At 24.1% G+C, this 26131-nt stretch overlaps 1 protein-coding gene across 2 annotated transcripts; it reads right to left on the reverse strand.

The window, feature by feature from the left end:
- Positions 1-1160: 1160 nt before the first annotated feature.
- Positions 1161-24758, reverse strand: LOC134836846 (serine/threonine-protein phosphatase alpha-2 isoform). 2 transcript variants are annotated; one of them, XM_063852096.1, is made up of 8 exons: positions 24571-24758; positions 23841-23972; positions 12259-12475; positions 5982-6070; positions 5727-5923; positions 3937-4084; positions 3808-3873; positions 1161-1412 (listed from the first exon to the last, which is right to left on the reverse strand). In XM_063852096.1, exons 1-8 carry the CDS (start codon positions 24623-24625, stop codon positions 1306-1308), a joined length of 1011 nt encoding a protein of 336 aa, XP_063708166.1. In that variant the 5' UTR covers positions 24626-24758; the 3' UTR covers positions 1161-1305. The 2 variants fall into 2 exon arrangements, with proteins under 2 accessions (XP_063708166.1, XP_063708167.1); XM_063852097.1 differs by lacking the exon at positions 1161-1412 and having other exon boundaries at positions 3703-3873.
- Between the last annotated feature and the right edge of the window lie 1373 nt (positions 24759-26131).

The following is a 26131-nucleotide window of genomic DNA, read 5'->3' on the forward strand; positions in this document are numbered from 1 at the left end:
TTTTTGAGCATTTATTGAAGTTTCATAATATTTTTAACTGTTTTGATGTTTTGTAATCGTCGAAAAAATGTAATTTTTCATTTTTTTCTTTAAAATTATTTCGAATTTGAATAAAATGTTGCAAAATTTTTATTTATTTTCTAAATTATTCTAATACATTGTAGTTAATTACTAAGTTCCAATATGAATTTTACTTTTTAGTACAGATTTTAGTACAAATTTCGAATATTAACCGATTTTTGTAGTTCAAAATTGGATTATTTGAAAATATTTTTCAAATTTTTACAAAAAAAAAAATATTTTTAGAACAAAATTTTAATTTTTTAAGAAGATTTTATTTGAAAAACTTCAATATTCAAACATTTTTTGTACGAATTTAAATTTTTAGTACAGATTTTAGTACAAATTTTGACTTTTAAAGAAGTTTCATAATTTTATTCGAAAATATTTGAAGGAAACTTTTAAATTTATAGAAATTTTTCATTTAAAAAATAATTTTTGAACAAGTTTTAGAACAACTTAACAATTCTTCAAGCAGATTTCATCAAAAAATTTAATTACTCAAACATTTTTAAAAGAATTTAAATTTTTAGTACAGGTTTTAGTAGTTTTTAAAATTTCGAAGGAAATTTTAAAATTGGATTACTCGAAACTATTTTTCAAATTTTTGAAAATATTTTAATAAAATAAAATATTTTTAAAAACAAATTTTAATTTTTCAAGCGGATTTCATCAAAAAATTTCATTACGAAAAATATTTAACAGAAAAAAATTTTAATATAATAGTTTTTGAACACTATAATTTTTGAAAATAAAAAAATTTTTTTTTTAGAACAAATTTTTACTTTTTGAGCAGATTTTGACATTTTTAATCGCCAAATTTGACTTTTCAGACAATTTTTTGAAAAGAAAATTTAGTAAAAATTTTAAATTGTAGAAGAAATTTTTATCAAATTTCAACTTTTCGAGCAGAATATAACGCGAAATTTGAATATTTTTAGTACAACTTTTAGTACAAATTTTAACTTTTCATATAAATTTTAGTACTAAAAAACAAAACTTACCATATTTTCTGAATTCTTTCAACAATTTCTTCAACAAATTCAACCAAATTAAGAAAAAATCAATTTTAAAACATCACAAATAAAGTCATGTATTAAATAATATCAACTTTAGCATATTTTAAATGTCCATTAATGTTTCACAAAATAATAAAATAATTCAATTCTACATCAAATCATCAAGTCAGATCAGATTAAAGTCCATTTTTTTTTTGCCAATTCTCTGTCGCTTAGCTCAATTTTCTCACTTTTTGCTTGAGTGCTCGGGCGTATCCTTAAACTTTTTGAACAGATCTTTCTTATCCTTTTTATTATTATTATTGTTATTGCTGCTTTTCCCGAAGAAACTTTCTGCAAAAATTGAAGAAAAATTCGATGAAATTCTCACATTTTATGGCGAATGACGAAAAGTGCAACAATGACTAATGAATGAAGTTGAAGTTAGAAGAATATTAGCACGAATGAGCCCTAAACATTGAAAGTTTTCTTTAAATCTGAATTATACTTTATTACACCATAAATTATATTATCATTTTTTTCATTACTATTTTATTATTTTTTTTTATTATTGAATATAACATTTTATTTATTCATGATTTTTTTTTTATTATTTATTTGAATCTTTTTTTTTGTATTTTTTTATTATTTAATTATTAATATTATGTTGTTGTAATTTTTTTAACATATTTTTTTTTCTTTTATTTTTGTAAGTCAAATATGTCTCATTGTTGGAGTCTTCTCAATCGTTTTTTTTTTCTTCATATATATTAAATTTATGTTTTTAAACATTCATTTCCGTTTCTTGTAAATTTATGCAGTATTTTCTTTGTTGTTGTTGGTTTCTTGGGGGGCGTCAAGTCATTTTGTGGTTGGTAGGTCATAAAGTTCATAAACACTTATTTTATTATTATTTTTTTTTGCGTCTGTCTTAACGTTATTTATTTATTTATTATTATTAATAATAATTATATTTTTGATCTTTTTATAATTTTTCAGACGTAACAGAGTACATTGTACTTTATTTTTGCAATTTATTAACTTTATTAACCAGACGTGTTTTTTTTATTAAATATTATTAATAATCAATAATAATAATAACAGAGACGATTTTCATAATTATTATTCATTTCATGATAATAATAATATAATAATAATTTTTGTTGTTGTTTAGTTGTTAACACACCATGATCTATACAAAATGGGGTGGATTTTTCTAATAAAAATGGTTTTTTGCATTCATTCCTCACATGCGCGCTTCCCAGTTGATGGTTTATTAATAATATATATTTATATTATATTATATTTGATATATATTATATATATATAACATGTGTATTTATTATATATATATTTTATAAATATATATTATATGTTTAATATTTATATTTTAATTTTTTTTTCATTTAAAGGTGTTTTCAAATCGATGATGAGACGAATTTTTTTTATTCATTAATTTTTAATGGACGAACTAATTAATTTTTTTCCTTAATTTTTCATGGTTTTTAAGTAAAAATTTTATTAACAGAAAAAAATAGTTCTTTTTTTGTATAAATACATGAAGTTGGTTGTGTTATAGACAAAAATATCATTAGATATCTTTTTAATTTTTTTTTTTCAAAAGGGATGCGGCTAAATGTTTTAATAGCTTTTTATCATAATTTATAGTTATATATGAATGCTTATATCACTATTTTTTATTTTTTCATGAAATCATACAATTTTATTATTGGCATTTACTGTTTTTTTTTTAAATATATATATTTATATAATTATTATTCATTCACATATTTTTGTATAAAGCTATTGAACTAAAAAAAAAAATGTCTGGTCTGATAATGTTGCATTGAAAAAAAAAATAAATTCATCCAACTAAAATATATTTATAATTTGATTTTTTTCTTTAATATTTATGCAATATACGTAAAAGTTAATATTATTTTTTTTTTTTAATATAAATGTTTAAACTACAGTGGGCGCTAACTAAAAATATTCATTATTAAAAAAATATTACATTGAATCTAAATTTAACTTCCTTTAATCTATTTCTTTTATTTATTTATTAAATCTATTTAAAAAGGGCTTAATTAAAAAAAAATAGTTTGCGAGAAAACAACAAAAAATGTTAGTGTTTGAAGAGCTTGTTTGATAAATTATGATGAAAGAAAATGATTGATCGATCGGTAGGTGAAAAAGGTAGCCTGAATTGGGTACGTCGCGTTTTTTTTTTATTTTAAACAGAAAACACCGGAGCTAATATTTTTTTTTATCAATCATGCAACATTCGCACATTTTTTTCAATATTTATAGAAATTCTACATTTTTTCGTAGGTAGTAAAAATAATTTTTTTTTAACGAAAAAATTTTACGCGGAGAAAGATGTGTTGTATAGAGAGAGTGTTTGTTTGTGTGGGGAGAGCTCTCAGTTTGAGCTCTGAAAAAGTTTTTTTTTAAATATAATTTTTTTTAATTTAATTTTTCTTTATTTTTGTTTAAATATTTAATGTGTGTGTTGTGTTTGTGTTGTTTAATCATTTTTTCTTCATCTTTTTTTTTTGTTTTTGTTTTTTTTTTTTATTTATATTAGTAAAATTATTATTATTCATTATATTTTAAATAATCCGAAAAAAATAACTCTATCTCATTAATTATTTTATGAAAAAGATTTATTTCTTTTTGTTTTTATTGTTAGCTCCACGGGGCGGTGTTACAGGGCGTCCCGCATTCAGGCCACCGTACTGAAATTTACGTTTATCAGCCGGCTTCAATATTTGAAATGAGCACATCAATGTATCATCGACCGACATCATTGCGCCTAAAAAATTAAAATAAAATTTTAGTGAAAAAAATTAAAATTTTTATTTAAAAAAAATGTTACCGGCATTGTCAAATTCACCACAGTAGTTTGGCGCTGAGAAAAGTGTGACCAATTGTCGTTTAGCAAAGAACTCATAGCCGTCCTCGACAACTTGATGGGCCCGACAGATCAAGTCAAAGTCGTGTTTTTCCAAAAATTTGCCAACAACCTACAAGAAAAATTAAAAATTTATTAAAATTTATTTTTAAATAATTTTTTTAAAAATTTGATGCACGAAAAAAAATTGTAGAGAATCTGAGGAGTAGTTCAAATAAGCAATTTAATAATTTTTGAACATTGAAGGTATTCTCCGTTTAAATTAATCTTCCCTTATAAGCATTCCCTTGCAGCTAAACGCAGCTTAAAGTGATAAGCAATCGCTGCACGGGCCAAGTTAGGGGATAAAATCTTTTTTTTTTGACCGAGAATCGAAAGCTCAACCTTGAAATCAGCAGCAATCCAACGAACCCGTTGCACTAATGACATCAAGTGTGTTTTATTGGCTTAAACGCAATGACATAATCCACATTTTATCAAAAAAAAATTTTTTTTTTGGCATAAACAATGGAGAATATTAAATATTGACACACATGTCGATGAAATATTTAAAAATTATTTTGCTGAATGAAAAATGAACAAACGTGCGGGACATTTTAATGATGGACTTTGTCTCATCAAACATTTTTGACAGATGTTTATTACATACATGATGACATTGTTACGCGAAAAATAATTAATTTTATCGCATTTTTGTGTTTTATGAGCTCGTTAGTGAAATTTTTATAAAAAAAATGTAACTTTTACTTTGAAAAAAAAAATTTATTTTTTTTATTTAATTATTTTTTTAATTTTTTTATTTAAAAAAAAATAATTTTTTTATTTAAAAAAAAAATAATTTTTTTATTTAAAAAAAAATAATTTTTTTATTTAAAAAAATTTTTAATTTAAAAATTTTTTATTTTTTTTTTTTCTTTTAAAAAATTTTTTTTTTTTTTTCATTTAAAAATTAATAGGTATATTTTTTCAGAAATTAATTAAAAGTATAATTTTTTTGAAAAATTTTAAGAATTTTGAAATGTTTTATAAGATTTAGAAATTTAATTTTTAAAAAAAAAATCAAAATTTTACGTTTTCTTTAATTTTTTTTAGAATTTCTATGAACTTGATGTTTTTTTTTTAAATCTGTCAGTTTAAAAAAAAAATTTTAACAAAACAGGTATGTTGAAATTTTTGCCTTTTTAATAAAAAAAAAATTTAAATTTTATTTTATAAAAATTTTTAAAAAATTATTTTTTATATAAAAATCAGACAAAAAAAAATATTTTTTCTTCAAAACAAGTTAAAAAAAACTTCCACGTTGTCAATTTTTTTTTAATTTCCGAGTGTTTTGCAAGAGATAAGGTTTCAATTCTTAAAAAAAGCTGACAAATTGAAACATTTAGAACAAAATGAAACACTTGACTTGACACAGTAAACGTACGTTCGTTAATAATATTTGTTTGTATCCAGATAAGAAACACGTGAAATGCTCTAACACCGCCATATAAGCGGATTACAAACGTGGACAGAAGCAACTTGAAGTGCGCAAAACAAAAAAAAAATAAAATCACAGACTTTGTCATGCATTGCGGCGTACCAAATTAGAATACTAATTGTGTAAAGTCGCAACATATATGTTAAAAACTCTACTTGCTGATTATCGATTAAACAGTCGCTCGGCAAATACTTGACCTGATTTTTTTTCATTTTTTTACATCAAACGAGTACATCATGTGTATAGAGGAAAAAAATGATAATAAATTGAAACTCACCTCAATGCCGAATGTGAAACTTACGCCACGATCGTTCTCGCCCCAGCCATTTGTGTCTTTGTCGGGATCGGACCACAATAAGTCACATAACAAACCCTGATCTGGTACGTCTGTTGGTCTCATGATACGTCTAATTTGTTCCATTGAGTGTAAATCGGGACTCAGGCCGCCGTGACAGCAGAAAATCTTCTCGTCAACTAAAAAATTTTTAAAAAATTAAAATTTGCTTCAAAAAAAATTGAAAAAAAATCTTACCAATGGCAGCAACTGGCAAGCAGTTGAAACAATCAGTAAATGTTTTCCATAGTTTGATGGTGTATCTTCGTTTGCATTCCTCGTAGAAGCTGTAAATGTAAAAAACAGAAAAAAACATAAGTCGAATGGTAATTATTTGGCATCCGATTCCGCTTCCAATTCCGATGGAGAGGAGGAGGAAAATTTATTTAGGACAGTGCAATAATTTAAAATGTTTTCAATTTTTAATATTCATTTTTTTATTTTAATTTAATATTTAAATAAATTAAAAATTAAATAATTTTCAATTTTTTTAATAAATTTTTAAATGCAATTGATTAATTTTATTTTTTTAAATTAATTTTTAATTCTAAAAGAATATTTTTTACTAATTAAATTTAAAGTAAAATTTTCAAATTTTTTTTTATGAATTATTTTTTTTATTTTTTAACTAATTTTATCCTTTTCATCCAAAATTTAAAATTTAAATTAAAAAAAATAAATAAAAATTTACTAAATTTAATAATATTCGAAAATAATTTTTAATTAGTAATAAAAATAAAAATAAATTATTAAAATAATAAAATTAAAAAAATATTTCTTTAATTTTGTTCATTTAATTTTTATTTTATATCAGATTTTTTTTATTATTTTTTTTATTTTAAAAAAATTAAACTTTTAATTTAAATTAAAAAAAAATAAATTTAATTTTTATAAAAATTTATAACACATTATAAATTATTTTTTAATTTTATTAAATTAATTTTTTTTAAATTATTTTACAAAAAAAAATATTTTTTAAAAAATATTATCTTTAAAAATTAATAAATAAGTCAAAGAAAAATTAGAAAATTAAACTTCAATTTTTAAAAAATATTTCTCTAATATTCTCAAAGTCAATAAAATCGAAAACATTTTTAATTATTTCATCAACCTCAATTTCTGAGTCATAAATTTTCATCAAAAATAAATAAATACAGCTTTCGTCATTTTCGTTTTTCTTCATTTCTCTCATCATCCAACTTATAACAAAATTATTACATATTCTGTTTTTATTTAAATTTCCACGCCAAAGCACGACGTTGTGTCTATAAATGCATGAAAAACTATGAATTGACCTTGACTTGTCAAGCGTATAGCACACACGAAAAAAAAAAAGAATTCTAAGCTTTCAAGTTCATGTTTGGCTCTCCCCACTCTGTCTCATTTATTAACCATATGAAAAAATTGGTTTCGTAGTAAATTTATACGTAGAACGAAAAAAAAAAACAAACAAACAAGACAAGACAAGCTTATTTAAATAATGATACGAGTGGCAATACAAAAAGTAAATAATCACTGTTTAGAGCTTTGTGCAGTATTTATTGAAGTAGCGTTGCGTGTGTGTGGATGTGCTCGATGGATTAGAAAAAAATTACTCGAGTGGAGACAATGAAATTGCTGTAGAGGATTAAAAGTAGCAAAAAAAAAGTTGTAATTGTCCCTCGGGGAAAAGGAAGCGCATGGTTGTTCGTGACACAGGGCGAGACATTGAACTGCGAGGTGATGTAATTGCAGCTCATTGAGTATTAAATAAGAAGCAAGGACATGTAAGAGGGCGAACAGACAATAAATAAGGGATTTATAATTGAAAGGATTTGGTATTTTTATCCAAATCTAATAAAAAATTGATCAATGAAGAAGCGCCTAATGCATTTTCGAGGAATAACAAATCGATTTTTAATCAATCATGGTCAAAAAATTATTATTTTTGTCCTAAAATGACGTTAAAAGGCTAAATTTTGACCTCGAATCGTCAAAAAATTTTCATATTTTATTATTCAAAGGCTCTAAAAAAGTTTTTATGTAATAAAAAATATCAAAAAATTAAAAATTTTGTCTAAAAATTGCTCTAAAAAGACATTATTTAGTCAAAAAAAAATTTTTTTTTAAAATCAATTTTAAGCAACAAATCTCTAAAAAAATTTTATAAGATTAAAAAATCAAATTTTTATCGTATAAAAAATTTTTTTCATTAAAAAATCATTAAAAATTTTTTTTTTTTGAGAGAAAATAATTTTTAATTAAAATGACTCTCAAAAAACTTTTGAGATCAAAAAACGTAAAATCATCTAACGGTAGTTCATCTTAAGAGCTCATCAAAGTAAACAATCAAAGATTTTAATCAAGATTCCGCTTCTCAAAGCAAAACAATGACATCAGCTGAGAAGACTTTCTCACATGAAAGATCAAACAAAGGCATAGGTTACATCATTTTTGCATATTTTGAGCTACTGCCTCAAAAATTAATGATTAGAATGTCTTGAATATCCGCAAAAAATTAATAATTTTTTGGTATTTCAACATTTTTACCACAAAAGTAAATTTTTATTAATTTTTTTCTGACGAAACTTAAACAAAATTTTATTAAAAAAAAATATTTTATTTTTTAATAATTTTTTTTAATTTAAAAAAGGCGCCAAAAAATTATTTTGAACAAATAAAATTATTAATTATTAAATTTTTTAATAAAAAAAATTATTAGGTAATATAAATAATTATATAATTTTATTTAAATTTCGTCAGAAAAAATTTTTGAGATTTTAAGAATTAATAAAAATTTATTTTTGAAGTAAAAATGTCGAAAATAAAAAAATCAGTACTTCATATAAAAAAAATTAAGTTCATCGCCTTTCAAAACAAAAATGTCCTTCAAATGACCTTGAAACTTGATTTCAAAGCAAAAACCAATCAAAATCTAATTTTCCATCATTTCCAACTTTAATATGAGTTCAAAACAACAATTTTCTTTCACACACAAGACAAATTTAATGAGGATACTCAACTCATTCAACATTTACTGAAGAAGAAAACTACACAATTTTCCTGGAACGCCGACTAAAAATAAATAACAAAGCAAATAATAAACACGCGGCGTTGCTATCAACAACTTGCCATTGACAAAGACCTGAAATTTTTTATTTTTATATTTTTTATGAAAAAAAAAACGCATAATCTCATTAAATGCGAACAAAAAGGGCGCTCTACTCAGGCTTTTATAATTATATTTTTAACCTTTTTTCCCCATTCACGTTTCGTTCAACACAAGGGAGCCGAAGAAATTCTGAGAACCGTAAAATACGCTTCATTATAATTTATTTAAAAAAAAAAACGAAAATCAATAAAACGACAACCCGAGTGAAATACGACTGTGACACACGCTCCGCCAATCAATCAATAAAGAGGAAAAAAAATGACATGCAAGTTTGATGCGGAAAAGGGATTTGACTTGATTTGTCGTAATTTCGCGTAATTATTGAGCGCAACAAGAGATTTAGTAAACATGAACTTTAATTTATTGATTTTTTTTTTGTTTTTGATACAAATCTCCGGCAAAACAAACGGAAAAAGTGTAAACAAAAATATCGGTCAATTTATGTAAATTAAAGGCAAACACGTGAAACGGGCCTGATGATAATTTTTTGATGAAATGTAATTTGTTGCGCGCAAGTAATTGAGGTTATTTAGCACGACGACGACGACGATACAATACGGAACCGCATATCGCATCATATCAACAGTCAAAGTCAACATGACACATAAAAAAAGGCGAATAAATTTCTTATCGTACGTTATCGGGTGATTGATAAGATATTGAACTCGCGACGTCACATGCACATGTTTTATGATATTTTTTTTTAAATAAGAAGAAGATATACAAAAGTTAGTGAAATGAGCCACTTTTTTAATAATTTTTTTTTAAATATTTTTTTGTTTAATTGACTTAATGAATTTTATTAATGATTTTCAATTAATTTTTTTAAGTTTTTAAAATATTTTTTTTATCAAAATCATCAAAATTATTTTTTTTTATTTAATTTATTTCTTTTGAAGATATTAAGCATTAGTTTATTTCAATTAATTTTTACGAAAATTTTTTTTATTAATTTTTTATTTTTATTTAAAATATTTTTAATTATTTTTTTTGTTGAAATATTCATTTTTACTTTTATTAAATGTTTTTATTACTTTTTATTTATTTTCACAATTTAATTTAAATTTTTTATTTATTTATTTTCTTTTAAATTTATTTATTTGTGATTTTTTTTAATTTAATTTTTTGTTATTTTTTTCTTTTTTTAATATTTTAAAAATTAAATTTAATAATTTTTTTTTTATTTTTTTTTCTAAAATTTTTAAATTTTATTTTTTAAAATTTATTTGAATTAAAATATTTTTAATTAATTTAATTTTTATTTTTTTAATTTAAATAATTTTTTATCGCAAAACATTTACAATTTTTGACTTTATTTCAATAAAAATTTAAATTTTTCAAAATTTTTGGCAATTAATATTAAATTCGAAACTTTGATTTTTTTTAATTAATTTACAATCTGGTTAAATAAAAACAAAAATCAGGTGAAAATCAATTTTTTTGTAAAATGTGTGAATCACATCGCTCACTTCACTTCCATGTGATTCTTAATTTAATTTGTTGATTGCGACTAAATTGGCAATTTGCTTGATGCAGCTCAGACACAATAAATAAAAAAATACATCGTCGTCGTCATCATAATCCCTCCTACCGTTCGCTAGACATGAATTTTTATCCCATTTCTACTTCATCCGAAAAAAATGCAAAAATCACGAAATATGGATTTAATGCGAATTAAATTTATTTGCACTCGACAAGCAATCTGTCATGTTAGTTACACATAACACTTTGCAACAACAACAACAACGTCGCAAAAAAATATGTAAATAAATAACAAATTTATCGTAGAAAAAAGTGCCAACGGAAATGAGTACAAGAACGATGGCTTGAGGGGTGATAACGGCTTACTTAACTGCCGAAGTAATCAAAAATCAATCAAAAAATGTGATGGCTGATGTTTCATCATTGTAGTTTTTTTTTTGGAGCACGTCGACTAAATATTTATGATGAAAGGAAAAAATAATAAAAACTAACGTTTGTTGGATTGACGTAATCGATGGAATGGAAAGTATGGAGGAAAATGGGAGGCATGGGAAAACACCTACCCTCTTTGTTTTGATTCAATTTGCATATTTTAAATATTTTTCTCGGCACGTTGAGATTAGGTGAAGAAAAAAATTGCGATTTTAGCTGAAGTTGAAGGTCTTTTTATATTAAAATATTTAATTTTATTCAAAATTTCGCTTCTTTATTGATTTAAAAAATTATTTTTTTTTTAATTTTGAGACTTTCAAACTTAATTTTTTTCCTAAAATGAAGAATTTGGCTTTAGGCTCACAAAGGAGTTTTTTTTTAAATTTAAAAATGTGACTTTTTGAAAATTTTTAACTTAAAAATGTCAAAAATGAATTAAAAATATCAAATTTTTTGAAAAAAAATTTTTGCTAGAGCTCAGAAAATTACTTTTCATTTAATGTTGATTTTTTAATTAATTTTTGAATTAATAAAAATAAATTAAAATTAAATTAATTTAAAAAAATTAAAAAAAATTATAGGTATTTATTAAAAATATTTAATTAATTAAAATAAAACTTAAAATTTAAAAATTTCAGGAAAAAATAAAAAAAATTTAATTTTTTAATTTAAAATTTTTAACATTAAAAAATATAAAAATATTAAAAAAAGAAAAAATTCACAAAAAAAATTAAATAAAAAAAAAATAAATAAAAAATTTAAATTAAATTGTGAAATTAAATAAAAAGTAATTCAAAAATATTTTAAAAATGTTGATTTTGACCTCAAATTAATCGATTTTCAGAAAAAAAATTTTTTGAAAAAGACTTTTAAAGTAATTTTGTTACTTCATTCCATCAAAATTTTCCTTAAAACTTATAATTTCCGTTCAAAAATACAAAAAAATGCTCTCAAATCCCTTTCTTCCGATGAAAACTTTAAACTATTCATACCACAGAGAGTTAACTCCATCAAAATTTACGATTTTCATAAGAATTGTTTGTCTCACACCCACGCGCACTTTCCATTCCGCAGGATACGGAAAGTCAGAAAAGCAAATAAACATCGAAGCGACGCGGATCGAATTATCGTATCCCAGAAATAGAAGCGGAAATCATTACAAATGCCTTGTATTGACATTTCAATCATAGAAAAATAAATAGAGAACGAAATTTCCAGCGAATTCATGCAACTTTTCAAATTTGCTCATCGCAATAATGAAATAATTTATAAATAAAATTATCTAAGCTGTGCCTCTCACTTATCTCACGACGACGCGACGCGCAAGACATGACGCAAGTCGTATCATTTATTTTTAATTGATGACTTTTCGAGCAAATAAATAATTTTTTTCTCTTTTTGTTGACTTACCCGTAGATTCTGTTGATGCTTGCACACTCGTGGTTCCCTCTAAGCAAGAAAAAGTTCTCTGGATATTTGATTTTGTAGGCAAGGAGTAAGCAAATTGTTTCCAGCGATTGTTTGCCACGATCAACATAGTCGCCCAAGAAGAGATAATTTGACTCTGGCGGAAATGCACCATACTCAAATAATCGGAGCAAGTCATAATACTGTCCATGGATGTCACCTGCGAAAGAAAAAATAAGAGAAAAAGTTGCGTTAGAAACATGAACCAGAAAAAAATGTTTACATAAACTTTTTGCACGGCTTCGGTGTAAATCAGAGAAGTAAACAACTTTTGTGGGACAAAAAAATAATAAAAAAAACGTCTGTATTTGGTCTAACTTTTCATCGGAGGTGTTAATTTTTGGCGTTTATTGGTGATTATGCGCGTGTACGTTGACATACCCTTCAGATTTTTGCGATTTTTTTTAAGATTGACAAGTAAGTTGCGGTATTTAAATTGATTTTTAATGTTTCGTAAACATTTGTTCGAACATTTTTTTGATAAATTAAGAAAAAAATTAATTTTTTCTTACTGAAAATTTAATTAGAGTCAAAATTTCTGTCAAAAATCTTAAAATATTATCAATTAAAAATATTTTAAGGAAATTTCAAGGAAGAATTTTTTCAGAAAATTTTTTATTATGGCTCAATATGAAACTTTTACTTCAAAAAAAATTTTCAGGTCGAAAATTTTAATGAAAAATTTAAGAAAAAAATTTAAATTTCATTTTTAAAAATAATTTACAAAGAAGAAAATTTTTAATTAAAGCTCAAAATGGTAATTTTTGACGAAAAATCAAAGATTTTTAGTTAAAAAATTAGAAAGTTTCAACACAAAATCAATATTTATAAAAAAATTGAAGAGCAAAAGTCCAATTTTTTTGATAAAAAAATCTTAACTTTAAAAAAAATTAATAATTGATTTTAATTTAATTATTTTAAATTTATTTTTTATTGTTGAAATTTTTGTTTTATTTATTTTTTTTAATTAAAAAAAATAATTTTAATTTAATTTAGTTAAAATTTTAATTATTTTTTATTTTATTTATTTATTTTTTAATTAATTTTTAATTTTTATTTATTTTTTTATATTTTATTTTTTATTTATTTATTTTATTATTTTTTTTTTAAATATTTTTCAAATTTCAAAAAAAAAATCACTTCATAATTTCTTTAAATACGAAATTTCATGAAGAAAATTTTCTAATTTTGTACAAAAAAAAATATTTTTTTGCCATTCCTACCAAAAACTAATAAAATCTGTCGAAAAACGACACGTGGCTCTCTTTCCAACTCAAAATTAATCCCAAAAGGACCTCAAACCAACGCAATCACAACTCGCAAGATCAATCGGAAAACTTTCCTTTTTGATTTCCTTCCACAATAAATTCAATTATTCGTGATTCGTCTTTTAATCATAGAATTGAATGACGTCCCACACCTTCTATCGTTCCATACTATTACGCAATTTCTATTATAGCACGACTCCATTATTCATTTTCTTAACTTATTTATACTTCGACTTTTCCTTCCATTTGCCGAAAAATTGATTTTTTTTCTCCAAAGCCGAGACATGAAAAAATTTTTTGAGTAATTTTTCGCGTTTTGCTGCATTGAACATAAGGCCAAAAAAAAATCAAATAATTTTTTGCAGCAGTCGCCGTCTAATCTCGTTACTGATCAGCTTCATGAACGACGAAAAAGCATCTCTTTATGTGTCTAGACAATAGATTTTCATTTCCAGCATGATGAATGGCGTATGTGCGAAGATTACATAATAATGCAAGAGAGAGAGAAAAATTCTACACTCCCATGTTTGGTGCCGGCATGAAATAAATTGACACAAATATTTGTGAAAAAAAGGTTCATTGTTCGGGCAATGATGATGATCATGATGAATTCCAGTTTGATGCAGTAAAATAATTTAAAGTAATTTTTTATGTAAATTCGTTCTCAGAAGAAGAAACCGAGAGTGACATAAAAATTCTACAAATTCTACAAGAGATTGCCTCCAATTAGCGGAAAAATATGATGAGCGAAGCACTTTTCCGTAATTGCTCCTTGCGGCGTTAAAAGCTATTTCTAAATTGGGTTTCGGAGTGATAAAATTATATTAAAAAGTAAGTACTTCAATATGTTTTGTTGTTGATGTAATATGCGGCACATGCCTTCTCACTACTTCGCTCTATCGCTAAGTAAGCAAAAAATCAATGAAAGCATCCTTTTCTTCTCATCTCATCTCGTCGTCTCATACATTGTTTATCTTACAGGCACAGATGATGAAGAATATTCTCCACAGAATTTCATGCGCTTGCATTAACAATAGATGTTCGAGGTACGTCGTCAGATGCAGTGACGGATAAAAACTAAAATTTTCTTGGGTTGGATATGTCGTCGCTTCAGCTTAAATTCTTGCACTTCGACGTCAAATGGATCTTTTGTGCTCCCAACGGGGCTTCATTCTTCTATCCAATCATCGAAATTGTTAAAGAACTCGATAACCTTCTTTAGGTTGTTTTCAATGATTTGGTTAGACTTCAAGAAATTTTCAAATTTGGTATTTTTGGTAAAAAATTTAAAATTAAATTAAAATTAAAAGATAAAGCTTAATTTAATTTTTTTTTCACAGATTTTCTTGAATATTTTTATTAAACTCGAGAATCAAAAAATATCAAAGATGAAAGTCTTTTAAAAATAAAATTAAAATTTTTAATTATAATTTGTTGAAATTATTTTACTTCTTTAATTTTGTTTTTAATTTAATTCAAAATTTTTATTAAAAAAATTATTTGATATAATTTATAATTTCAATAATTAAAAAATTTAAAATAAATTTAAAAAAAAATAAAATTTAAAAAAAATAAATTAAAATAATTATAAATTATTAAATTAATAAATTTAATAAATTTTATAAACAAAAATTAAAATATTTAAAAAAAAATTAACAAAAAATTAGAAACTTTTAAAAAAAATAATTTTTTGAGATTTCATATGAATTAAATTTTAATAAAATTGAAAAAAATTAAAATTTTTGAAAAAAGTAATAAAATTGAATTTCTAATATGAATTAAATTTTAATAAAAATTTAATTTTTAATAAATTTTATGAATTAAATTAATTTAAAAATATAAGAAGTTAAAATAAAAAATAATTTAAAATAAATTAATATTTTTTTCTTATAGTCTTCGAAAATTGTTAAGAAAAGAATAATTTGTTATCTTTAGCAAAAATACAAAAAAATCTTGATAAAAAATTTTTTTTTTTTTTTTGAAAACTTCAAGCTTTTTTAGTTAAGAAAATATTTTGGATGATAAGTTCTAAAAAATTTTTTTAATTAAAATTAAATTTTTTAATTAAATTTCAGGTCTCAAGTTTTTTAATTTAAACTTATTTTTTTTCAGTTAATCCAAACCAAGCATTTAAACTATTTTTGTGCCCAATTATCTCAATAGCAAAAAAAAATCGATTCCATCACTGATCAGGACAAAAACGGAGCATATTTACTTCGTCTTCATCTTATTGCTCCTTTACTGTTATTATTATTATTTTCGTAGCATGCCGGCCGGGCAAATAAGGCAACAGCATCGCTCGTGCAACCAATAATTCGTTCATTGCCTTTTTGAGATACTTTTTCTCTCTCTCCGTTGCAAGAATGCAATTTTTCTAAGGCGCTTGTCAAACGTTCCGAGGCAAACGACCTTCTCTACGTGTCGTTCCGTGTGTTGTCGTCGTATCCTTGCAAATATCTCTCATCCCTGACAAAAATTTCAACGTACGACGCCGCATGATAAGCAACAACAAAATGCAATTTTTCGCCGCCTACACAGCAATTCGTCTCTTTGTACGAACATCATTCGCCTACATCGACGTCATTTCTTTCATTATTTAATTTTATTACCTTTTTACATGGTCCATAAACTTTCACTTTCAATTTTACTGTGAATTTAGCAGATTTTTTTTTGTGTTTCGTTGCAGTCGAAAATTGCACATAAATGTTTCGAGTAATCCTTTCACGTATTAGCAAAATTTATTTCTTCGGCATCATTTGCTGTGTGTGTGTCTTGTCTATCAAACCGAACACGAACCGGCTTTTTTTCTTCATACAACGTCGAATGCAGAAAATTGCTCACTTTTTATCGTGTTTTGAAAGAAACTTGAAATGATTATTCAAGTACACGTGTCGTCGTTCGTCGATTGTCGTCGCTGTAAAATGAAATAAATTCCACAGTGACAAAGTCACATGGATAAGAAAAGAAAATTATAAAAAAAAATCGATAACTTTCGTACTTGACTAACTATATGACAAAATGATATATCGACAGAGACACGCGCGTACGAAGATGGGATCTGTTTAATTTGCTGATAAGACAGCAAAGCGAGCAACTATGGATGAGCCTATTTTCGAGCTGTTCGACACACACGAGAACACATGTAAGTAGTTAACAGGGTTAAAATCCATAAAATTTACATGAAACGAAATAAATCCGAGCTTAATTTAATCGTCTAAGAGAGTTCGTACACGGAGGCAAGTGTGAGGAGAGTAGAGTAATAATAATAATAATGTTATTAGTATTCATAACATGTTGGCAAAACAATGTGAGGCACGAATGCAGTACAAGTACATTTTTGGATGGGAAAAAAATTGAGTGAAATTGTTTTGATAGGCGATAATGGGTGAGCATTAACACTTGACTTAAGCGCTTTTTTAAATAATTTTTTTTAATAATTTTTTTTTCAATTTTTTAATTTTAATTTTAAAGACAGATTTGACAAATTAAAAATATATTTCTGAAAAAATTAAATAATTTCAATAAATATTTTTAATTTAAATTAATTTTTATAAAATTTTTGACGAAAAAAAATTATTTTAAATTAAAACTCCTTATTAAAATTTAAAAAAAAATCGTTTTCAAGAATTTTTTTTGAAAATATTGATTATTTTTAATTTTTTTATAAATTTCACAAATTAAATTAATTAAAAAATATTTTTTATTTAAAATAAGTTTCATAACATTTTTGACGAAAAAAAAATTATTTTAAATTAAAATTTATTTTAAAAATTTCAAAAAAATCTTTTTAAGAATTTTTTTTAAATATTGATTATTTTTTAATTTTTTTTAAATTTCACAAATTAAATAAATATTAAATAATTTCAGAAAATATTTTCATTTTGAATTATAATTTAAAAAAAAAAATATTGTCTTAAAAAATTGTTATAAAAATTTTTTATTTATTTTTTTATTTTATTTTATTTTATTTTATTTTACTTTTAAAAAAAAATAATAATTTTTATTTACCTATTTATTTTTTTTAATACTCAAAAAATATTATATGAAACAATTTTTAAAAAAAATTTCAAAAAAAAAATTTAATCTGTCTAAAAAATATTAAAATCACAAAAATTTACAAATTTCATAAATTTCGAAATATAAAAAAAAATTTTCATGAATTTTCAGTAAATTAATTTACCTAAATTCAGCTTGAACTCCTAAAAATTATTTTTTGAGTTAAAAATTTTACAACTACCAAAACTATTTTCTCATCAAAATCAAATTTTTCTACATCAATTTGTTTACGCACTTGAATTTATTTTTTAAAAAAAATAATTTTTTCCCACAAAAACAGAAATGCGTAAAAAAAATTTCCACTTCCATCAATGACATTCAAGGCTCGCTCGTTTAATGCCAAATTCAACCGGTTCATCTATTTCCTTTCTCCAATTTCGGTACAATTTTTCAACATTTCTCAACAAACCGCTTCGAACTGCTTCTTCCAAATCCAAACCAAGCAAGACAAAAAAAACGTATCCAAGACAATATAATATCAATTATTTAATTCACACAATATTATCGTCGTCGTCGTCGTCGTTGTTCGCGTTATGTTTCCTTGAACGGATTATGTGACGCATTTTGTGCTTAATGTATATCGAAAGCTAGCACACAACAAAGTATAATCTGATATGTTTTCATTTTACTTTTTTTTTCATACGACACATCGATGCGACATTTTTATTATACATTTTTTTTAGGTTTGTTTGTGCTGTCATACTGCATTACTCAATTTATTTTTTTTTTATTATTATTTTTTTTTTCAAATCAAGTTTGTAATGTGAGCGTTGCCGATAGAGACATAGACATAGCGTAATAATGTAAATTAATTGTAAAAACACAAAGAAAAATACTTTCTCCAGTCGTCATTTGGTCGTATTGATCGGATATTTTGCAATGTTTATCTAAACAACACTTGAAATGGAAATCGTGTGGCGCAATAAACGAGTTGCATTCATGCAGTTTTTAATTGCGCTGACCTTACAATGGCGACCAAGTCTCTCGCTAAGTTTTCTTCTGCTTTTGTAATTTTTCTAAACAATAATTGAAGTCATGTTTGAATTGCGCTTATGATAAGTCGCATATCAACATTTTTTTTTTTTTTTGATAAATTAAATTTTTTTGATAAATTAAAAAATAAAATTTATTAAAATAAATTTAAAATTTATATTAAAAAAATTTATTATTTTTAATTTAATTTATAATTTTATTTAATTTTTAATTTAAATTATTTTTTATTAAAATTATTTGACTTTTTTTATTTTGATTTTTTTTTAATTTAATATTTTGAAAAATTAAAAATATATAAAAATAAATTATTAAAATATTACTTCGTAATTTATTTATAAATTTATTTTACAATTAATTTACAATTTTAGCAAAACTTCTAAAATAAAATTGTAAAAAAAAATATATATAAAATAAATTTATTAAAATAAAAAATTATGAAGTAATATTTTATTAATTTTTTTAAATATATTTTTTAATTTTTTAAAACAAAAAATAAAAAAAAATATTTTATAATTAAATTTTAATAAAAATTCAAAAAATTAATTTAAAAATTAATTTAGAATAAATTTTTTGATTTAAATTAATTTAAAAAAAATAATAAATTTTCGTTTAAATTTAATTTAAAAAAAAATGCATTTTTGCAATTTTTCTTCTAAACCCTTCAAATAAAGTCTTGTAAGAACAAGATGTCGTCGTTGCACACTTAAAATATATAATAATTAACTGCAATAATACATAAAATGTGTCTGAGTGATTTCCTTTCAATTATTCGACAGCAGCGTCGTCAGTGCACGATGTACTCAATGACATCCAATGACGACGACGAGAACGACGACGGAGGAAAAAAATCAGCGAATAAATTAATGAAAATGCACTTGAATTATCACAACATCCATTAAAGTGTGAATAATCTGGTTAGAACCAACTTTCGAACGTTTTGTGGCTATTCTTAGACATGGAACCTTTCCATTGCACGATATCCAAAAAAAAAAAAAAAAAAACAAAAAAAAACGACATCAGATTTATTTTTGTTATTGTTTTGAATGAATATTCATTTTATTTTGTTTTCAGTGAGCTAAATAGTGGTTAGTAAGTATATTTACGCGATAATGTTGGCATCCACGAAATCTTTAATTATTCATCGTGTAATCAAGAACACGTTCCATTTCACATCACTGTCACTTTGTTTCGGTATTTACACAGAAATACACAGAAAAAAGCGAGCAACACATGTTTGTTTTGATCTTTTTCAGTCGTAAACTATTTTTTTTGTGTTTGTGAGTAAATTAATGACTATGAATAAAAGGAGACATTTTTGTATTGTTTTAAAAAATTTAATTGATCAAGACTTTCGTTTTAAAAGCTTTTAAAAGAAGACTGGGGCACGTGACTCGACTTGTTTTGGATTTCTTCGAGGGATTGGAAGGCGTTAAATTGTATTAAGAAGAAGGAGATGTCGTGTGATGATTTGATCACGTGTCTGGTAAAGAAATCTTTTTGTACTGATGGGCGATTGTTTGGTAGCTTTAAGCTGGATTTGGTACAAAGTTGATGGATTTTTATCGATTTTCAATCAAATGAGGTTCATTTTGTGATGTGAAAAGGTAAAAAAAAACCATTTTAACGCTTGAATGTTTTTTTAGGTTACTAAAGTAAAATGTTTTTTTTATCTTTTGATAACATTTTTGATCGATTTTTTCCAAGAAAAATATATTTTTTCACCAAATAAAAATATTAAAAAAAAGATAAAAATATATTGAATTTTAATTGTGACCCTCATTGACAAAAATTTAACTTTTATTAGAAAGAAAAATTTAAAAAAATTTTTAGATTTTTTTTTTTGTGTGAATAAAATATTTTTTAAAATAATATTCATTTTTTTTAATATATATTTTTAAATAAGATTTAAATACATAAAAAAAATAATTTTTTTTAAAAAAAAATAAAAATGTGAAATTTTAGAATTTTTTATTATTATAAAAAAAATTTAGACAAATTTTGAATTTTTTTGCCATAATTTTTTTTTTTTTTTTTGTAATAAAAATTTAAAAATTTCACATTTTTATTTTTTATTAAAAAAAATATTTTTTTTTATGTACCTATTAAAAATTATTTAAATCTTATTTTAAAATTTATATAAAAAAAAATTAATATTATTTTTAAAAATATTTTTTTTTCAAGGAATTTTTATGAAAATGCAAAAAATCGGAAAAATAATTTTTAAAAATATTTAAATTTCCCCTAAAACTGCTTGAAAATTTTTTTTATCAAGAATTTTTACAAAAGTCATAAATTTTTCTGTCAATGAACTCATCAAAAAGAGATAAATTTTAATATTTTTAAATAATTTGTGAAAAATATGACTTTTCTCATTATTTTATGAATATTAATTTTTATGACATTACATTAAAATTTACGATTTCCTTTCAAAATTTTTAATAAATTCATCAAAAAATTAAATTTAATAAAAAAATTTTAATTTTTGTATGAAATTTTTTAATTTTTCATTAAAAAAAATTAATTTATAAAAATTTTCAAGTAAAAAAAAATCAATTCAAAGAAATTTTCCGGAAACTATTTTTCAGGTTACGAGATCAAACCTCTGGCATATCTCTCCGTTACCTACTCAATCAACTCTTTCCATACCAAAACCAGACAAATTCCATTCCGAATTCCACAAGCAAGAAAAAAATCAACAAAAAAAGTATCGTAAACAAGAAAATTCTCAAGATTCCTCGATATTTTAATGATCACGATTGTTATTTACACTTGTGTGTTAGATCTGTGCTTGCATCGCGCTTCGTTCTAAATAGTAATAAGCCGTAACAATGCTGTCTGTGCACTTGCTGCTCCCCTCAAATATTTACTCTACATTTCGCATCATGTTCTTCGTCGTCGTCGTCGTTGTCCATCATAACACAATAATAATATTTAAATAACGCTAATTGTTTGTTTATTTTTATACACTTTACACGACACGAACGATAAAAATACACTTTTCATATGCGGGAGCGAGAGTGCAACATGAAATTTCGTGATCAAGGTCAATAAAAAAAATTACATTCTGAATTTTTGTGACAATTTTTCGCGAGATTCGTCTCAAGATGCCAGAAAAATTAAACGAAAATAATAAAAGACCAGTCAAAATAAAATAAATTTTTTGTATGCCGAGTCAGAGAGTGAAGAGTTGAGTGAGCCAATTTACTGTAATTTAATCTGATAACTGGTTTTATTTGGAAAAATATTGTTGTTATTATTCTTTTCATATTTGATGAAAAATTGTCTGAGGCAGATTCCATACGAAAAAAAAAATAATAGAAAATACGTTTTTTATTTATTTATTTATTAATTTATACGACAACGAGACGTTACACGATGGGAATTGAAACTTTTTTTCTTGTTCTTATTTTTTTTTTAATTTTTTTTTCTTGCGGTTACAGAAAAGTTATGAAGAAAAAAAAAGTCGTACAATAAATAAATAATATAATCGGAAATAATTGGTGTGTGTAGTTGGGAATGTAATGATAGAAGATGTCACGTTTTAGTGCACCTTCATTCAATTCTCTATCTCGCAATGCATCTCTTTATTATAAAATGCTAAATCAACAACAACATCGACAAAGTTGAAATATGAGGAAATGTGAGTGCACTTCAGTGGATTTTTTTTAAAAAAGTGGCTTTTTATGGCTCTCAGAGAACATTTTTATAGAATTTTATACGATATTGAGGTCTGAAAAGGCAAACAAATTTTTTTAAGAAGCAATTTTATGTAAATTTTAAAGAATTTTTTTACTCGAAATGCATTTTTAAAGAAATTTTTAAGTAAATTCTGCCTCCTCAAGGTCTTCGTTTAAAGATTTTTAATTTTTTTTTATTTAAAATTGTTTGTATTTATTTTTTATGTTAAAATGTTTTTATTTTAATTTAAAAAAATTTTTTTTTTAAATCAAAACCTTCATTTTTTAACTTTTAAAATTATTTTTGGTTCATTTTTTATTAATTTTTGGCAAAAATTAAATTTAAGAGATATTTTGAACAATTTTTTTGCTCTTTAATGTATTTCTAAAAACCAAATTTTAAATAAAAGTGCTTAAAAAGTAACTCGAAATATCCAAATTTGACCTTTTTAATTGAATTAATGTCAAAAATTGAGTTTTTGAAAGATAAATTACGCTTTCGAGAATTTATTTTTAAATATTTTTTGAAGTTTTTTAGCTCGTAATGAAAATTTTAGAGCTAATTTGTTATTTTTAAGAATTTTTATAAAAGAAATTTAAAATATTTTGGTAATTTGAAATGAAAGAATAAGAATTTTAATTTCTTTGAATGAATTTTCATCGAAATTCAGTATTTTTACGATTAAAAAAGAAATTTTCAATAAAATTTTAAAAAAATTTCTTATTAAAAATTAAATTTAAGAAATATTTTTAGCAATTTTTGTTCTTTTTTGTATCTTTAAAAACGAAATTTAAAAAAATTCGTTGAAAAAAATTTAATTTGACTTCTTTTAATGACTTTTTCGATCAATTCCCGTCACTGCATAAAATTTCCATGCGCTTCACGAGCGAAATTCTGCTGAAACTGACAATTACCATAGACATCAGTCGATTAAATCGCCCGTAAACCACTTGCAATTCTTCTGCGAAATGCAAAAACTGCCAGTTTCACGAACAAACATCGTCGTCGTTCTGGCTTGACGATGACAAATTCTGATGTTCAAATAATTTAATTAAAATATTTTGCTGCGGCTTAATGCTGTTCAACTCTTCGCGCAATGTCGCGTCTCTCGCAAAGGTCACGAGAAAATCGCTTGAACATCCTTGGAACGCACTCTCGATCATAAATTCCGCCTTCAAGAGCGATGTAAAGCGATTTTTTTTTGAAAAATATCTGAAGAAGTAGCAAGATTATTATTATTTTTTTGGATATTTTTAGAACACTGACACACGAAAAGACGACGACGACACGGGACGTTCGCGTATTTATTTACATTAAATTTCGTGAAGCAAAAAAAAAATTTAAATCACAGATGGTTGCGAAGCGAGCGCTCACGAGCGAGAGAAAGAGAGAGCGAAAATTCTTCGACACCATGGAAAAATGATAAATTACGCCTTGAAAAATAACAACATCGCATCTGAAGGGCATTCTCGTTGAACTGTTATGCATTTTTTCGAGGCGCGATCGATACGGAAAAAAAATTTTACTTACCACAAATTTTCAAGGGTGCTTCCAACTCAAGGAGGATCGGCTGTGATAAGAAAATTTCACGCGATTTCAGGCATAATCCGCGAATTTCGGCTTCTGTCAGTTGAACGTTCTTTCCTGGTCGGGCTCCTCGGACTACAATCGCAGAGAGGTCATCGATAAATCACACACAGAATGTGATATTGACATTGATGATGATGATTTTTGCAGGTGTTGGTATCGCCGAATATGTAATAACGTCACATACACACGTACGTCGAAGAGTTGTCAATGTGTGTGTGTGTGTGGATGGTTGCGGAAACGAGGCAAAAAAACAAAATATTTGAGATTATTACAGGATTCTGGGCGATTTTTTACGCAAAAACGGCAAAATTTCGCGCGTGCACGACGCAAATCGCGCAAAAATCGCCGAAAAAGCATCGTAGTTGGCTATTTTGAACGGGCGTTGTCAGCACACAAGTGTTGGCATGGCCTGTGTGTAGAAGTATTACAATAAAAAAAAATTTCGGCCATCGCGCTTTTCGGATTTTCTCATTATTCCCTCCGTAATTCCGGGAAAAAACGTTTTAAAACGCAGAAAAAGCGACACTTGCGATGCCAACGACGCTCGCCGACTCATTTAACTCGCATTTGCACTCTCGGCACCCTCGAAATTTTCGCCTTTAATAATTAGAGCATTTTGCGTAATATTGAAATGGAAGAAAAAAATTTTTTTTTCGCCGTCGTCGCATACCTTCCAATAACCTGGCGATTATACTGTCGATATTTAGTAGTTCTGCGTCACCCATTTTGTGTTTTTTGCTCTGTTTTTCACTGTTTTTTTCGCACACTAAACACTTGTAATTTTGTTGGTCAGAATGGTTTTTTTGTACTGCATAAATTACAGAAAGGAGCTGCTGATGATTTTCACGTTATGGCGACTGAGCGACTGAATGAATATTCGTTTTTGACATCACATGCATAGGGTTGCCAGGGCGAACGTTCCATATCCCGCCAAATTGCAATTTCCGGCAGCCCTATTTTCAGTTGATTTGAGACGAATGAAAGTGATAAATTGGAAGATGGCGCTGCAAGTATAAGGCTCAAAGCGGAAATGCTGTTGAAATTTTCATAAATTTTCGCCTTTTTTCGTCAATTTTGGAGATTTTTTGCGAAGAGACCTCAAATTGATTCGAATCATAACTAAAGTATTCGAAAACTCACAATTTTTGAGCTCTCCAATTTCATGTTACTTTAAAATTTTTTTATTGCATTTACTGTGAGAAAAAAATGCATAAAAACCGTTAAGGTCCTTAAAAACCGTTAAGGATTTCACAACAAGGATAATTTCATAAGGATTTAATTTATTTCGTCATCAAGAAATTTTATTATGAAAGAATTAAATTTTTATTTTTTTTTTAAATGAATTTTATTTAATTTAAAAAAAAATAAAATTTGTTAAGAAAAAAATTTTTAAAATTCATTTAATTATTTTATTTTTTTTTTAATTTTTAACAAAATGTAAACTGTAATATTTTGTAAAAAAAAAATATTTTAAAATCTCATGAAATTTCTCTAATTTTAATTTAAATAAAAAATGAAGAAAAATAAGTAAAATTCGAAAATAAATTTTAACTAAAAATAAATGGAATTTATTATTTTTTTTCTTTCTATTTTAATTTAAAAATTTTATTAAATTTTTATAAAATTTAAAATCAAAGAAAAATTTAAAAAAAATAGAAATAAATTTTTAACACTCTTATTTTTTTATTTTTTATGATTTTTTAATTTTTTTTAATTTATGAAAGAATTGAATTTTTATTTTTTTAATGAATTTTATTTAATTTAAAAAAAAAAAATTTTTTTTAATTTGCTTAAACATTATTTTTATAATTTTTTTAAAAAATTTTTCGAAAAAATCAAAAAATTTTTGAAAATATTTTTTTTTTTTAATTTAAAAAAAAAAATAATTTAAAATTTTAATTTTTAAATTTTCTTTTAAACAAGATGAAAAATATTATAAAGAATTTCGAAAATTTTTCCAACTTTTAGAAACTATCACATCGTTAATTTTCTTTTTTTTCAAATTCTTCGATCAAGCGAAAAATTTCTGCAAAATTCTTATTTTTATAAATTAATAAAATTTAAAAAAAAAAAATTTAAAAAAAAATAAAAAAAAAAATTAAAAAAAAAAAACGGTCATAAATTTATAAAAAAAATTTACAAAAAATTAATTTAAAAAATTATATTCTAAATTTTTTTTTTACCTTTCTAATTAAAAATTTCTCAAAAATTAAAAACAAATTTTTTTTAGT

The sequence above is a fragment of the Culicoides brevitarsis genome, chromosome 1 (genome assembly GCF_036172545.1).
Source record: "Culicoides brevitarsis isolate CSIRO-B50_1 chromosome 1, AGI_CSIRO_Cbre_v1, whole genome shotgun sequence".
Taxonomy (NCBI): domain Eukaryota; kingdom Metazoa; phylum Arthropoda; class Insecta; order Diptera; family Ceratopogonidae; genus Culicoides; species Culicoides brevitarsis.